We start from the raw sequence: 18288 nt of genomic DNA, 5'->3' as shown, positions 1-18288 counted from the left end.
TATCTTTCGGATCGAATCGGTTGCTTGTGGCCCGTAATATAAAATTTATTACTTTGACCTTGAAAATCATTTTTTGGTTAAACAACACATTAATTAAGAACCAATTCCATCTCTCTTTAGTTATGTAAGTTCAGCAAACTTTCCGAAAATATTGGAAGGATTTTTAAAAGTGATAATGACTCAATTCACCATATCAATAAGAAGCAAGTGGAAACATTAAAGATTTTATTATTAAAAGTAGCACGCTGTTAATACATGATATACTCATTAGAGTGAAGAGGACCCCACATGGTACAACCTCTTAAGCACTAATTAAGAAGCTAGAGAAAATATCATGCATACAAGGTACTACTAAAACTACTAAAAACAGGAAAGCCGAACACAGGCGAATAATGTTGAAAGCATCAAAATATTCATCTTATTAACTTCATCACAGACAATCACAATATCTGCTACTCCACATCCTGCTACCATAGAGTTACGAGTTTTCAACAACTTTACTGCACCCTGCAATATTTATTACCAACAAATGAAAATTACAGTTAGTTACTTTATATATGCTGGCAGTGTAAAGAACTTTTACTCTGAACAATGTATTGAACATGCCTTATCAAGTAACTAATGTTACTTTTAATGGACGAATAACTATAGTTGTCGTGACCTGATAGTGAAAAATACTTTTATATAGAAATTGTACTTTACAATGGTACAATGGTAGTTAAGCACAAAAATGTTGCGAAATATTAAGGAAAGAAATATACGAAAAGAATATATATACTTGGCGCAGTCAATGGATGGGCTGATCTTGTAGGGAATATTGACACCACATTTGTTGGGAAGGGCAGCAGCTAGGTTGAGATTAACTCCACTGATAGCACCAGCAGCAGATTTCATGCAATTGCAAACAGTTTGGCGATCTTGCGTGGTACTTGCTGCACTGAAAAGGCTCCTAATACCTGTTGAGACATAAAATAACTAAGTAATTAAAAAATAAATCTATTTATCTAACTACTTAAACTTTTAAATGAGATAGTTATAAGTTCAACAATATTACCGTTGCAGCACATTGCAGGGATAGCTCCACCCATCCTAACGTAGTCGAGGCATGGTGACAAATCTGTCGCCACCGTCCCACATGTGACTACTGCCTCTGCATGGCTTGCAACTATTGCAATCAGCATAGCAGCTATGCACACTACTGCTAAGCTTGCAACCTTAGCCATTTTGACGAAATATAGTTTAATTTTGAAATAAGAAAAGTTGTGATTTTTGAAGTAATAGTTTAGCTTGGAAAGTGAAGTAGGTGTGAGAGGAGAATGGTTCTTGAGTGCCCTTATATAGAGAAGTTTGTGACTAATCCACAGTAGTTTTTAGCTATGGGAATTAAAGAGTTACTGGGATTTTTACCTACTTGGTAGTTGGATGCAATTCAATGCTTCTCGATGAATCTTCAAAATCAATTGATGCAATGTACGAAATAACTTTAAATGATTCTGGAGCAATATTGTATTTTTTAACTTGTGACCATCCATTCTTGCATCTTCTTCCATCCCTTAATGTCATTTTTTCAATTGACCGTCGATCCATTGCAGCATGTCATCCCATCCCTTAATCTTTGGACATATATATATATATATATATATATATATATATATATATATATATATATATATATATAAAATATTTTGGCTCAACGATTTGAAATAATATTTGGAATTAAAGTGTTAACTGAGATTATTTCAAATAAGTGTGTTTTTAATCAAATTGGGAATATTAATTCAACGTCAAACTTGAACTTTTTATCTCTTAATCATGTCAAACCAACTTTGACCAAATACCTTTTTTCAATTTCAACGTCAAATACATTTTTTTTTCTTTTACAAATCTCAACCAACTCATGTCGCCTACTTAAAATCATTTCAAACATAGGTTAGAGTAAATCCATTTCGGAGAGACTCTAGAGTACTTGTTCCAGCGACACTTAAAAGGAAATTTTGATCTCCTTAATTAGATACTCCGGTGTCTTGTTCATGGCACCCCAACCCTTATTCTCCACATCAGATATCGTTAATTTGACGTTCTTTAGCTGATTTGATATATTTGGTTCAATCAAAACTAAAGAAAAAGGTCAATTTTCCTCAAGGAAACATGTAACAGAAAACCACCATATTTTTTATATTCATAGTCAAATACACGAAGGAACAGAGATGATTCCAGAGAGTTTGAGAGAGAGAAACTGATCGGCTAGGATAAGAAAAACGGAAAAACTATCCAAGTTCAGATTGTTATATTTTATTGTATACATTAGGAGCAATACAAAAAATCTAAATACAACAAAATTACAAATAAATATTTTTGAAGCTCTAAATCGGTTGGGCTAAGTGGGCTTTAAGTTGCACGATTTGGTCCACTGCTTGCCTGGATCTTGTGGCTGATTCTGCGGCCCAACATGCGAAGGTGTTTAATAGGTGTACTTGGTAGTAATAGATAGGAAGATATCCATGGATCTGAATTTTGAATTATACAGATTTTTTGTACAGAGTTTGTGAAAATGTTTGGAAGCTGCTGTTTAGAAGGAATACTAGATGAGGAATGGCCCATGCTTAGCATGGGTAAAAATAGTTTCTTTAGTTTATTATTGCATTTGTTCTATAAAAAACATTTATGGTTACTTAATCGATATTATATTTTAAGATAAATCTTTTACTTGCAGGTTTATTCGGAGTTAACCATTTGATTTCATATTTAATTTGAGTTGGAATTATATATGAATATTCAATTATCACTATATAAACTCTAAATATTAAGTTATTGTACGTAAGTCTGGTTAAACTTGAATTCTTTATTTAATATAACTTTTTTCATTACCCGGTGAATGAAGATGCAAGGTTCATTCTTATCCATTATTATCTCTGGAGAATTTGAGTTGTTGCATTATTTTTTATCTTGCATTGTCCCAAAATACTGAAGTTGTATTTTGTTAATCAGAGAATTTTCTTTTACTGTCCCATTTGCTGCAAACTTGTTCATTAATGCATGTATTTTGTCTATCTAATATGTCATTATTTTTTTTTTTGGGTGGTCCAAAGGATGTCTCTATGGCAACTCTTGTTTCCTTGTTTGGTTTTGAGACAAAACAATCGAGAAAACTACTCAATTAAATTTTATAAATTCACAGTATTATTGCATGAACGTAGCTTAGCCTAAATGTTATCCTTTATCATGTATTTTTTTTTATTATAATTCGTATTTTAAGCTTCATCTTCAAGTATTCCAAAATCACAAAATATAAGTCTAACATGTAGTATAATCTAATGTCAGATTTGCAGAAAACATAAATGCAAATGTTAAACACAGATGAAAGCTAAAAAGGAAATAAGAAAGTGATAAGACTTTCTCTTCAACTCTCTTCATAATAATTTTTTATTATATTATACATTCGTGAATTGTTATCAAGAAAAAACTTACAAAGAAGCAAATTAAATAAAAAGAAAATACATAAAATAACTTTTCTCAAGAAGTGCTAGTTCGACGCATTTTTTTAATAGAATTTTTGCATTAAGTGCCTGAATTAAAACCATATGTATTAATGAGTACACCTACAAGTTTTTACCTGACATTAAAAATTATCATGAAGATTCAATTGGTTTGAAATCCATAAAAATACTTAAGGGTTTGGCATACAAATTAAAATGGCGTAGTAATATTTAAGGATTAGTCTTATGCAAATAATTTATGGTATAGAATACATCTAATTACTTATTTATAATAGTCAATATTCTGCTTGTTCTTATTTTTAATAATTAAATAAAAAATTAAGACAAAGTATTTACATAATTTAAATTGGTATATCTATCTCCATACACACACAAATTTATATAATGAATTTCGTAAAGTGAATCACACAGTTAGAAAATATATCCTATTTTTCTGTTATGTGGCTTATGTTTTCTAATTTTGTTAATTTTATTGAATACTTTGTTAATTTTAATGTAAAACACTTTACTCTAGAAAATTTATAATAAAAAAAGTGAAAGTACGCGGGCCGTGGGTGAAGACTCCTCTAGAAAGCGAAGCTAGGTTAATGCTAATACCAAAGAGAGAGAAAATTGAACATATTACTGTAATATTTGTCACAGCTCACGTATGCCACGAGCCATAAAGTTGGGATGAACTTGTGGGTTCTTCACATGTCAACCTAACCTCACAAAAGTGTATTCTGTTGTGGGCCTAAAATATTAGAGTTCAAACAAACTAGCTGATGGTACTCATAGGAGGAAGCACATATTAAAGCAAGAAGACATTAATGCCCCCTAAATCCTAAGCAGACATGTCGTCCAGGTGTATGTTAACTCTCCCTTGTTAGATAATAGAATAGCTAAGGGAGATAAGGTCATCTAAAAGCTTCTCGCAAAAAAATGACAATCAAATTCAGTGTGCGACAAACTGAATTGAAAACTAATACAATGCACATAGATAGGAGATAACCTAGTTGACGTACAAGTCATCAAAGAGTTTACATCACGCCCAACTCTAGTCCTAAAAAGGATAAGCGGTCGCTGTAAATATAATTCGGTCTAAAAGTCCGGAGTCGAATCCCAAAGAGAACTAAGGTTTAGCTACAACTGTTTATTATCACTAAGAAGACAAGTTCGAATAATTCATAAGTTATAAATATTAAGATTCTTATGTCTAACTAATTAACTAATAAATTAAAGTAGTAGATTAATAACTAAAGATACTAAAGTTTGGAGACACGATTAAGGAGGTCTAGAGTTATGATCTCCCCAATTGTCGGAATCCTTCCCGTTATGTCTTCTATAATTTCGCCTAATTATTCTCTACCGATCGTGAGTACTTCGGGTGTCGTAATTCTCTCTCGAGCAACTACCAAAATTTACGAGATATTCTCTCGAACTACGCTAGCTAGCACTAATTTATCGCTCACTACGATCGCATCAAGGTTTCGTTATCTCTAATCCTGCCTTTTAACCCTCCGTATTAATTTCTCACATATGTTAGGAGTGATGATGTTTAACAACTACCTAATTATGTACCCTCTCTCAAAAAATACACACTAAATAGGCACTGTCAATTGATGGCCATTCAATCAATAACAATAATCATGTAGTTGAACAAGTAGAGAAATCCAACGGCTCAATTATATAAAAACATAACAAGAATTTATCCTACAAAAGGTTCTATCAAAACTCTAGATAACAAATTAGCTATTCATAATAGTATGCAAAACTACAATACTAGAATTCATAACCAATAATGGAAATAGGAAGAAGAAAGTGAAAAACTCGTAGAATAATTCTCCGTCTTGCTCCTAGCGTGTTCTTGCCTCCTTAAAGTCATCTCTCCCTCCAAAGTAGTGTCTCCCCCTAAAAATCACATTTTAGGATGTATTTATAGCGACTAGGGTTTGTATGGGGCGAATTTTTCTTCTTCTATTTCGGATTGGAGAAGTTGTTTTCTTCTACTACGGTCCCGGTCTAGCGAAGTGAACCTCGCTTCGCTGTCCGGGACTTTTCTAGTTTCTTCTACTCCGGTCCCGGTCTGGCGAAGTAAACCTCGCTTCGCTGCCCGGAACTTTTTTCTTCAGCTCTTTTTTCACCAAATTTTCTCCTATTTGATCCTTTTCCGCATAAGTTTGTTCCTACACCTAAAAAATACGTAATGAGCATATTTTCACTTCAAAAGCGGTATGATCTCCCGCAACTTAAACAACAAATAACACACAAACCAACTCAAATCATGCACTTTTTATCTTTTATCACCACCCCACACTTAAACTCTTGCTCGTCCTCGAGCAACTTAAAATTAAGCGCATAGGCAAGAAATACCTTTCAAAACATACTCAAGCATCACACCAATGACAATGGTTTATATCAACGCTTACAACCCAACTTATGCACTCTTCATACATTTCTTCAAGTTTTAAACTCATGCCAAGATTATTTAAAAAATTCATGTGACTCTTTCTAACATCCCCGCCTCAAAACTTGACTCCAATGCATTGCATGCTATGACTCGCTCCTTGTGCCAACTCAAAAATCAAGGTCTCTACTAATCCTTTGCAAATCATGTGCCCTCACTAACAAACTACAGAGAAAATAGTCCACACACTCAAATATAAGTTCAAGCATAATCTAAGGACTCAAATATTGAAAGAATTCACTCACTCTCACAAAGAAACTCTTATGCCAGGAAAGCTCATACTATAGGCTTGCCCGTAGTGTAAGACTCGACTAATCTAAGCTCGCAATGTCTAGGATCAAGTACGACTTTTATAGATCGCAATGTAGGCTAAAGGACATGTAGGATATGTTTGAAAAAATAGTGACTAACCCTCATAATCACTTTAATACACTATACTTCACTTCTAAACACCTTCTTGTCATGATCAATTCGATGTCTTGCCATGAAACCATATACATTTAGGCCCTTCTTCATTATGCACATCAACATATAGATACTCACAAGTCCAGACAAACATATGAGAGGTGTTATTCATTTTTTTTTCTTTTTTTTCCTTTCACTCTCCCTAATTTGATATTTTCGGCTAGTACCTTTATTTTGTTTATACAAAAGTGCACCTTGTCGGCCTCTCTATGGTTTCACTCAAAAGCTACCCAATCTCTTTCTTTACTTTACTAGCTACTTAAGTGCTTTCGGGGGTAAAGATTCAACAAGGTTTGATTAAGAACACAGGGGATTTGGCTTATAATTTGGTTGCCAAAGAAAAGGTCTATAGGCTCAAAAGGGTTGACTACGGATAATGTTAGCACTGGTAGGCAAATAGGCTAAATGATCAATCAAAGAAAGCCTATATCACCTTCCAAGCTTACAAGACTTAATCATTTCGCTTTGACTCGCACACGGGAAACGTTCTAGACTAGCAAGAATGACACATAGTACACCAAAATATTATCTCACACAATGCACATGACTCCCTCAAGATAGCTCGGACCCAGCTCTCAAGTTAAATCAGCTAGCATAGTCATCATAAAATTGAAGCATACGAGAATTAATCACAAGAGTCGAAAGATGAGCCTTGCTGTCAAAAGGAAGCCACACATATTTTCAAGGCATATAATTACAAAGATCATGAAGAAAGTACTCAGTTCAAATGCTCCGGACTTAAGTCTCGATATAAAACATGTCAAAAAGCATAGATACTCAAGCTTCTTCCCATTCCATTATCAATTCAAAAAGAAAAACAATGAAAATCTTTTTGTGTTTTTTCGTTGGACTTTAAACCCTCAAGAAAACTATCTAGGATGTCCATCGTCGGGAAAAGTCCAAAACCTTATAAAAATTCTACCTACAAAAAAATTACTATCCGGTTCAAAGAGTCGTCCCTTTGAAAAGAACCGTGGCTATAAGAAAAGTCAAGAGGAATTATTTTTACCTAATATTTTTTTATTTTTTTATTTTATTCTCAACACACAAAAAATAATACAACTAAAATAGGATAGGAACACCCAAACAGTCTCTTCACCCCACACATAAAATTATGCATTGTCCCCAATGCACACCCATAAATACAAGAGGGTAAAAGAAACTCTCTCGTAGGCCAAAGGCCGAAGCATTAGCAGCTCATGGGGTACTCAGACTTCTCCCAGACTTGGTTCTTTTTGCGGGCACCCCATACTTAATTCTAACCATCTCACTTGCTTTTGCTTTCTTCCAATGGCTTTGCTTCCCCCTGCTCCTATAAAATAAAAAACGACACTAACAAAATAATACAACAAAAAAAAAATAGTAAAGCTGGGTTGCCTCTCAACAAGCGCTTGATTTAACATCGCGGCACGATGCGAATCACTTTTTGCCTCCACATCGAGCTTATGAATTGAACCCCAAGTTTTGCTTCAAATTTTCTACTATGCTCCAAGGGTGGTGGAACAAATCTAACTGCCCCAAGAAAATAATATAGTATTCTGCACTTCTTAGCCTTTGCATGAGGTATGTAATCCTGACTTTCTAATAAGAAGAATTCCAGAATATAGGCACCTTGTTCCTCATTCCTTGACTCCTCAATTGGCTCGGATGACTCTAGTTCCATATCATCATCCAAACACAATATGGAAAAATGCTTGGAGTGTGGACCAATACGCTCAACTACATGAACAGTGTAACTGTCAACATCCTCAATACCAATGGCACTAGAGTCAACTAAATATGTATCATCAATGTCGTTGGTTTACTTTAATATCTCTTCTACAACATCGACATCCTCAAATTATAGTTGGATTGATTGTTGGTGCTTTACTCTGACCTCCTCCATTAGCACCTCAATTTCTGTATCTAACACGTGCTCTTTTTTGCTACTATCCATAATATCAGCTTGTTGAGCGTTAAATTCTTCAACCAATTGACTCACTTGTGCCTCCAGATTAAGAATAGTTTCCTCTTGCCTTTGGATCGTATCCCATTGCCGCTGGATAGTATCCCATTGCCGCTGGATAGTATCCCATTGCCTTCGTATTTGTATTTGTTTCTCATTACTTCGTTCCATGAGGAACTTTAACATATCTTTGATCTCCTTCAGGTCAACTTCCCCGGGGTTCTTTGTTCCTGTTAACCTCAAAAGAAAAAGTAGAAGCATCATAATAAGGGGTTAGGGGAGGATAATAAATAAAGCACAGCCATAAAAGTGACCATCTTAACCACCACAAATATCACATACATTCCACACATAAGATTGAGTTGGTGTACATAACTTGCTCTCGAAAATATTTTGACAATTTTGCCACAGGTGGTATCCTCCACAATAAGAACAAGGAAGATCAACAGTAGAATTACCAATATCAAAACTCCCATCATTTCAAGATGCCATGTTTCTCAAATCAATAAGTAAAACTAAAATTAAAAAAATCAAATACTAAAAAACAAAATAAAGGTTCAAACTTGAAACCTAGCAATATGAACAGCTACATCTACACCGTTAGTTCCCAGCAACGACGTCAAAATTATATCACACCCAACTCTAGTCCTAAAAAGGATAAACGGTCGCTGCAAATATAATTCGGTCTAAAAGTTTGGAGTCGAATCCCACAGAGAACTAAGGTTTAGCTACAATTGCTTATTATCACTAAGAAGACAAGATCGAACAATTCCTAAGTTATAAATATTAATATTCTTATGTCTAACTAATTAACTAATAAATTAAAGTAGTAGATTAGTAACTAAAGATACTAAGGGTTGGAGACAAGATTAAGGAGATCCAGATTTATGATTTTCCCAATTGTCAGAATCCTTCCCGCTATATCTTCTATAATTTGGCCTAATTATTCTCTACCGATCGTGAGTACTTCGGATGTCATAACTCTCTCTCGAGCAACTACAAAAATTTACTAGACATATTCTCTCAAACTATGCTACCTAGCACTAATTCACCGCTCACTATGATCGCACCAAGGTTTCGTTATCTCTAATCCTGTCTTTAAACCCTCTGTATTGATTTCTCACATATGTTAGGGTTGATGTTGTTCAACAACTACCTAAATACGTACCCTATCTCAAGCGATACACACTAAATAGGCACAATAAATTGATGACCATTCAATCAATAACAATAAGCACGTAGTTGTATAAGTAGAGAAATCAAACGACTCAATTATATAAAAACATAACAAGAATTTATCCTACAAAAGGTTCCATCAAAACCCTAGATAACAAATTAGTTATTCATAATAGTATGCAAAACTACAATACTAGAATTCATAACCAATAATAGAAATAGGAAGAAGAAAGTTAAAAACTCATAGAATAATTCTCCGTCTTGCTCCTAGCGTGTTCTTGCCTCCTTAAAGTCTTCTCTCCCTCCAAAGTAGTGTCTCCACCTAAAACGCACGTTTTAGGGTGTATTTTTAGCGACTAGGATTTGTATGGGGCGAATTTTCCTTCTTCTATTTCGGATTGGAGAAGCTGATTTCTTCTGCTCTGGTCCCAGTCTGCGAAGTGAACCTCATTTTGCTGTCGCGGACTTGTCTGGTTTCTCCTGCTCCGGTCCCGGTCTGGTGACGAGAGCAAAATCGGTGTATAAAATATAGACTCGCTAGTCAAAGATAGTATAGTATTAATTCGTCTCCAAAGGGGTTATTTTAAATAATGTTCGAATAAATCTTCAGCTTAGCACTATTCTGGAAAATAAACCTTTGATTTTGAGTTATTACCGAACTAAGAAAAAAAACTAAGATTGTCGATTGTGAATGAATAATGAAAATTGAGTGTCTAAGTATCAAGGATTGGATATCAAAGTAAGAAATAAGGTCTTTGACAAGATATATGATCAACTATTATTATGGGCAACTCTGTGCCATGTTCACTCTTAATTGCTATTGACTCTTTCAATTTTAACAGATGATTAGGCTATCTCAAGGATTTAAATTCTTCTTCCGAATGAATTAGAGTTTGCTAAACAACCTAATGATATGTGCTGTGAAAATATACAAGAATACTTTGAATGAATGATCTTATGAAGAACGTCTGTCAACTATTCTTCGAAATGGGGTCAACTGATAACTCTGCAAGCTCTTTCGATTACTTATGAGAGTCATGAAATCAACCCAAACAAGATAACACAATGTGAATTGCACCAACACTTCTCTTTTGATTAAAGTAAAACCAAAATTAACCTTGCAATTCAAATAGAAACTCGTTCAATGAATTCAGACAACTAACATAAAGCAAACCCAAAACAATAGTCAAATCACAATATTCGTCAATTATCCTAAGAAAATTATTCCATATTGGAGAAGTTGTTCATCACAAGAGTATTAAGAGAATAAGAAAACATTACAATCCCCAAAATCAAACAAACTTTCATATAGAATGATTCGCATGAAGTATTTTGAGTCTATGTTGTTTCCTTGCCTTCTTCATTCCAAACATTGCTCCAAAATTCGAGATACCTGGTTTTAGGACGAGCTAGGCTTCATATAGGTCAAAAGGCTACCTCCAAATATACAAAAATAGGCCTAACTATAATTCCCCGAGACGAACGTGCATGGCCGCGCACCTGAGAGTATGACCCTGCACCTCTGGCAGACTTCTGTGGCACTTGCGCGCTTAGATGCGCGTTTGGGGGTTGCTCGTGCGCGGAGAATTTCTTCTTGCTCAAATTGTTTTCCTCCCACTTACCCTCTGCACCACCTGCACTGAAAGGCAACATATTAGACCCAAATAAGACCAAATTTCAATCGAATCAACCAAATCAAAGACACAAAGCGGACATAAATATTGAGTAATTTTAAGCTCACCAAACACCCCCACACTTAGCTTTTGCTCGTCTCTAGCATATCTAAAACTAAATTGCTCGTAACACTGAAACCACCTTAGACAAGTGGCTGGCCAAAATTAACTCGATACCATCCTTGGGTCACATTCAACCTCAACTTGGTCATGACATTCCAGTAGAGTTGTGGTCAAATTGGCGCCAAATCCTCGATACGCCTCACAAGAAAAAAGTAATGCCCATTCACACACCAATTGCAAATAATAGCCTAGGGCAATACACAACAATCACTCTCCCTCATAAAGAAGTGAATCATGCTTTTAAGAGTACCATGTCACAACCAATGGCATGTCCCCATGTCATAAAATTAAAATGCAACGGTAAAAGAAAACTCCCCTGATTGGGTCAATCCATGTCGGAGACAGTGCCGGGGTCAGATGACAAGCCCATCCGATTGCGCGCTCCCTTTCCTCTATGGGTGCATTGGACTCCTCACTCTCAACCTCAGCAGCCACAGTAGGTTCCTTCCCAATGACAACTTTATCAGCTCAAAATTTCTTTTCTCAGTTGACCTTTCCATTCGTAGCCTTGTTTTCTGGTACCCGTCCCTCACGGCATAACCGAGTGACTAACGATGAGAAAAAGAACCCATACCTCTGCATCGGACGGCGAATTGTCATCTCTTCTTCAATGATCTTATCCACATCAATGTCGTGGCCAGTGACAAAGCACCAAATCATAGTAACCCGGGGACCATTCACCTAAGTTGTGTTTTCAGAAGGCATCAGACGGTTATTAATGATATATAACCAACAGTTCCCTTCATAAGTGAGTGAAGCATAATGCAATTTGTAGCCCCTGATCAACCACACCACTTTCTTCCCAGGCACACAAATGGTCTCAAAAAACATAGTCCACGAGTAGGGCTCTTTGCTGTGAACCAAAACGTAATTGGTCATATCAAGGTAGTCCACATACGCCGCCAGGTGATAAGCCCTTTGGATAGCTTCATTGGAAAATCCACCTTTTTCTTCTGGACTGTACACACATAGTCCTCATGTTCCGGGCAATTTGCGTAGAATTCCCTAATAACTATCAAATTTACCTCGTCAGGTTCTTCGAAGAACACCCCCATTCCTCATCGTACCAATTCCTCATGAACTCTGTTACACTCATTGAGGAGAGACCCGATGTCGATTCCCCTTTCAGGTATTGGCTTTTTATCTGCCTTGCTATTAAACCATTCTTGGGCCTCCCAAGAGACAAAATTATTTTGGTCATATGGGCGAGAGGATATAGAAGCTCGCGACTTGGATGTGCCCACATCTTTAGCTCTAGACATGCCTGCTTGCCTACCGGTGGAGGCACTTGGGGTTTTTATTTTCTTGAAAGTGGTCATTCGCACCCGAAACAACCTGACAAATATCAGCAATTAGACAACTCTTCGGACCAAGAAGGGTTACTCAGACTTCACCCGTATAGTGATCACAAATATACACTCTCCTAGCCATGGGAAGGATCTATCCCACAATCATTAGAATATACCCCCATCATGAGTTCACCCAAATTAAGTACATGGATTATTATCGGGCGAGCAACAAAATCTAAAATATACCGCACAACCTCATTGTGGCATTTCCATAAACACCTAACATGAAAAGATGCTCATATTCCACACAAATCAATTTTAGCCCTGGTTGACTACATATACAACAATTGAACTACCTAGCGGCCATACTCTCGGCAACCATAGTAAAACCCAATCTTTAACCCCACTAGAAAAGGAAAAAATAAAAAAAACAAAAACAAAAGAAAAAGAAACAAAAGAAAAAGAAAAACATGGAAAAAAGGAAGTTACATACTTGAGGGGTTAATTGATGGAAACACTTGAGGAGGGGGGAAAGAGAGAGTAAGAGAATAGTGTAATGTGTGTGTTTTAGTCGCAGAGAGAGGGGGGGTTGGGGATGGTTTAGGGTTTGGTTTGGTGAGAAAGGAGAGAAAAGGGGAAACGATTAGAAAGGGGTTTTAGAGCGGGGGCTAAAATTTGGGTGATAAACAAAAATAAATCGAGTCCTTATCTGTGCGCGGCCGGGTCCAATCGTGCGCGGTCGCGCACACATGCCAGAGTTCTGTTAGACATGAGTAGCCTGATGCATGTTCACCCCTCCTCATGCGCGGCCGTGCACTTCCAGGCTTGCTGACGCCGTATTCTGCGCGATCAAATGCGCGGTACACCCTTCCAGGTACGCAGTCGCGCACCTATACACGTACAAAGTTCCTTTTTAAAGCCTCAATTTTGCCCTTACACAATATATACCTTTCTGCAACCACCAAATCATAATATACACTAAAGCTTACCTAGTCTAAGCTACAATAAAAACAAAAGAGAAAAATCAAGCTAATAGAAGAGTTAGACGTAGTTCTGAGTTATACGTCAGCTTGACTCAATCAGGCATCCTCGACTGATTATGATGCTCGAGGATTGCTGACAAAATCCTCCAGCAAGATATGGTTTTAACCTATGCCCATTCACTTTGAAACTCTATGTTCCTTCCATGTTCTGGACCCCAATCGCTCCATATGGTGATACATGTTTCACCACATATGGTCCAGTCCATCTAGACTTATATTTTCCGGGGAACAATCTGAGTCTACTATTGTATAGCAAGACCTTTTCCCCTTCATGAAAGTTTTTCGGTTTAATCATACGGTCATGCCATTTCTTCGTCTTTTCCTTGAAAATTCGTGCATTCTCATACGCGTCCAATCTGAATTCCTCAAGCTCATTCACATGTGACATTCTGTGCTCACCTGCAAGACTAAGATCAAGATTAAGCAATTTAATTGCCCAATAAGCCTTATGCTCTATCTCCACAGGTAAGTGACATGACTTGCCATATACCAACTTGAAGGGTGAAGTCCCTATGATTGTTTTGAACACTGTTCTATACGCCCATAAAGCTTCATCTATCTTTAATGACCAATCTTTTCTGGAAGCACTAACCGTTTTTTCTAAAATTCTTTTGAGTTCATGGTTAGCTACTTCTATCTGCCCACTATTTTGCGCATGATATGGGGTTCCCGTTTTATGAGTTACCCCATATTTAGACAACAGTGTGGAAAACTGTTCATTGATAAAATATGGCCCATTGTCACTGATGATGACTCAGGGAGTTCCAAAACGGGTGAAAATATTTTTTTGATGAAATTCACATACTACCCAAGCATCGTTTGTCCTAGTGGGGATTGCCTCGACCCACTTGGAGACGTAGTCAACGGCCACTAGGATATACTCATAGGAATGGGACGATGGAAAGGGACCTATGAAGTCAATGCCCCAGACATCAAAGATTTCATATACCAAAATGGAATTCAGGAGCATCTCGTCCCTCTTACTAATGTTACCAGTCCGTTGGTATTTGTCACATGCAGCCACATAGGATCTTGCGTCCTTGTGCAGGGACGACCAGTAAAAATCGGCTTCCAAGACCTTCACTGCTGTCCTATTTCCTCAATAGTGTCCTCCAGCTGCTCCATCATGACAATGGGACAATATACTTTCCATTTTCCCTTCTGGTACGCATCTCCGAATCATGCCATCTGCACATAATTTAAACAAAAAGGGGTCATTCAAGAAGTAGCTTTTTACCTCAGTTTGCAACTTCCTCTTCTATTCGGAGGTCAAGTCATGTGGTAGCCATCCACTAGCTAAAAAGTTGGCTATGTTAGCATACCATGGCAGTCTATCGGGGACCGCTGCAATGGAAAAAATCTGCTCATCTGGGAACTCTTCCTGAATGTCTACCACTTCAACAGGTGGTTTCTCTAATTGCGACAGGTCGTTAGCCACTTGATTTTCTGTGCCCGTCCTGTCTTTGATTTTAAGATCATACTCCTGCAGTAATAATACCCACCACATTAGATGCGGTTTTGACTCTTTCTTGCTCAGCAAATATTTCAGTGTCGAGTTATCAGTATGTACTATCATCTTGTTTCCCCCTAGATAGGATCTGAACTTGTCTAAAGCGAAGACCACTGCAAAGAACTCCTTCTATGTGGTAGCATAGTTCACCTGAGCATCATTCGAAATCCGGCTTGCATAGTAAATATGTCTAAATATTTTATCTCTTCTCTTCCCCAGCACTGATCCCACTGCTACATCATTGGCATCGCACATGATCTCAAAGGGTTCGCTCCAGTCAGGAGTCACCATTATGGGGGCACTCACTAGCTTTTCCTTGATCAGCTCGAATGCTCTGAGGCACTCTACATCAAACACAAACTTCCTATCCTTGGCAAGTAATGCTGCTAAGGGCTAGGTGATGCTGGAAAAATTCTTGATAAACCTTCTATAAAACCCTTCATGCCCCAGAAAGCTTCTGATGCTCTTCACTAAAGTTGGTGGTGGGAGCTGAACGATCACATCTACCTTAGCTCTATCGACCTCGATACCTTCAGATTTGACTTTGTGGCCCAAGACTATCCCTGCTTAACCATGAAGTGATACCTTTCCTAGTTGAGTACTAGGTGAGTGTCTTCATATCGTTTCAGTACAAGTTCTAGATTCCTCAAACAATCCTTGAAGTCATCCCCAAAGAGAGTAAAGTCATCCATGAACACCTCCAGACACTTCCCATTCAAATCTAAAAAGATTGACATCATGCACCTCTGAAAAGTAGTTGGTACATTGCAAAGTTCGAAAGGCATCCTCCGATATACAAAGATTCTGGAAGGGCGGGTAAATGTGGTTTTCTCAACATCTTCAAGAGCAATGGGTATTTGATTGTACCCTGAATAACCATCTAAAAAGCAGTAACATCCAAGCCCTGCCACCTTCTCCAACATCTGATCAATGAAGGGAAGAGGGAAGTGATCCTTCCTCGTTGCATCGTTCAGCCTTCGATAGCCTATGCACATCCTCCAACCAGTGATAGTTCTGGTAGGAATTAGCTCGTTGTCCTCGTTTTTCACCACTGTTATGCCCCCTTTTTTCGGCACAACCTATATAGGGCTGATTCATTAGCTGTCGGAGATGGAAAATATTATACCCACATCCAGCAGTTTGAGTATCTCTTTCTGTACCACCTCCTCTAGGTTTTTATTCAATTTGCGATGTGGTTGCACTACCGGTTTTCTCCCTTCCTCCAACAAGATCATGTGCATGCAGATTGCAGGGCTGATTCCCTGAATATAGGCTATTCTCCAACCGATTGCTTTTTTATGCTTCCGCAGTAACTCCACTAGCATGTGTTCCTATTCACCTGTCAAATCAGCAGAAACAATCACAGGAAAATTGTTAGTCTCCAAAAATACATATTTTAAATGTGTTGGGAGTACTTTCAATTACAGCTTTGGCTTGATCTTTTCTTTCTCAAATTCCTCTTCGTCTACCACTTGGTTTTCATCTTCCAGTGCTTCGCCTTCTTTCTTGATTTCGGGGTCTTCATCCTCTGTTGTAATCGATTGACTAATGCATCTTTCCAATGAATCACCTACCAGCTTGTCCAGCTTGTGTTATTCAGTTAACTCTCCTACCACATCCTGTTTGAATCAAGCATATGCAGATGCCTCATCACACGGGTATTTAATCATTCTCTTCATTTGAAATACCACTTTTTCATTTCCCACTCGTAGCATGAGTTGACACGTATATGTCAAGAATATCCCGATCACTGTAAAGGAATGCCCCAAGATTATAGGTACCTCCTTATTCACTTCCATGTCTACTACAATAAAGTCTACCAGGAAGACAAACTTGTCCACCCTCACCAGAATGTCCTCGATTATACCCTCTGGTATGATAGTGGTCTGATCAGCCAGTTGCAAAGATACCGGCACAGATTTGATAACTCATGGTTCTCCTTCCAATATCTTGAAAATCGATAATGGCATCAAGTTAATGGATGCACATGAGTCGAACAAAACCTTGTCAAAAGTTTCACTCCCCAACGAGCAGGGTATAGTGAAGCTGCCAGTATCCCTACATTTTTGAGGAATATTATTTTGTAGGATCGCGCTGCAGTGTGCATTGAGTTTGACCACTTTTGTTTCTTCGAGCTTCCTTTTACTTGACAAGATTTTCTTCAGGAATTTGGCATAGGCATGCATCTGGGTGAGCAACTCGGTGAACAAGATATTCACATACAACTGTTTCAGCATCTCCAAGAATTTCCCAAAGCATCTATCTAATTTCTCCCGCTTCATATTATCAGGAAAAGGTAACATCGGCATGTGCTTTCTTTCTTCAACTTCGTTGTTTGACTTCTGCTTATCAACCTCCTTGCTACTAATGTTCTCCGTAGCCAAAGACTCACTAATTTTCTGCTCTTCTGCTATTTTGGCTGATTTGATCACCCTTTCAACCCTTGGTTTTGCAATTGGATCTGCTAATATTTTTCCACTCCTAAGAGACACGGACTTTATCATCTTTTTTAGATTCTTCTCAGTGTCGGAAGGCAGAGTCCCCATAGCCCTTTCTGATAATAATGATGCAATATGCCTCATTTGTCTTTCTAGATTCTGGATGGCTTTGTTGTGCTCTCAGATAGCAGTTCACTGAATCTCAAGCTTCTCATCTGATTTGTTTATGAATGCCTTCATTAGATCTTCTAAACTTGAGTTGTTGGGCTGTGGAGGCTGGTACTGTTGCCTTTGTTGTTTTTGGAAGCCAGGAGGTCCTTGCACAGGTGCTCTGGGATTTTGCTACTTCCATGAGTTCAAGTTACCACTTAAAGAACTCCATGAGAACCCCAGATGTCTCTGTTCCATAGAATTGAAATTGCTACCTCCTTGGTAGTTGCCTATGTTGAAATTCCTCAATGCCTTAACTTCTTCTTCTGCAGTGGAGGTTTGACACTCATGAGTCGGGTGTCCCATTCCACAGATGTCATATCCCAATTGCGGTTGATTTTGCACCTGGGCTATTGTCAATTGCTTGATGTCCTTAGCCATAGCTGCAACCTGGGCCTGCATTACTACAGAAGATTGTACTTGGTGCACCCCCACTGATCTTCTTCGATCACCTTGGTCAATAGACCATTGTT

At 37.7% G+C, this 18288-nt stretch overlaps 2 protein-coding genes across 2 annotated transcripts; both read right to left on the bottom strand.

The window, feature by feature from the left end:
* Positions 1–208: 208 nt before the first annotated feature.
* LOC104121566 (non-specific lipid-transfer protein 1-like) lies at positions 209–1365 on the bottom strand. The gene is made up of 3 exons (XM_009633594.4): positions 1055–1365; positions 779–956; positions 209–507 (listed from the first exon to the last, which is right to left on the bottom strand). The coding sequence occupies exons 1-3, from the start codon at positions 1221–1223 to the stop codon at positions 498–500; spliced, it is 357 nt and encodes a 118-aa protein (XP_009631889.1). The 5' UTR covers positions 1224–1365; the 3' UTR covers positions 209–497.
* A 12422-nt stretch (positions 1366–13787) lies between these two features.
* On the bottom strand, positions 13788–17749 carry LOC138896052 (uncharacterized). The gene is made up of 7 exons (XM_070180829.1): positions 17171–17749; positions 16949–17053; positions 15800–16246; positions 15318–15560; positions 14980–15140; positions 14466–14748; positions 13788–14369 (listed from the first exon to the last, which is right to left on the bottom strand). Exons 1-7 carry the CDS (start codon positions 17747–17749, stop codon positions 13788–13790), a joined length of 2400 nt encoding a protein of 799 aa, XP_070036930.1.
* Between the last annotated feature and the right edge of the window lie 539 nt (positions 17750–18288).

This window comes from Nicotiana tomentosiformis, chromosome 7 (assembly GCF_000390325.3).
Source record: "Nicotiana tomentosiformis chromosome 7, ASM39032v3, whole genome shotgun sequence".
NCBI lineage: Eukaryota > Viridiplantae > Streptophyta > Magnoliopsida > Solanales > Solanaceae > Nicotiana > Nicotiana tomentosiformis.
This window is presented reverse-complemented; position numbering and strand designations above follow the sequence as displayed.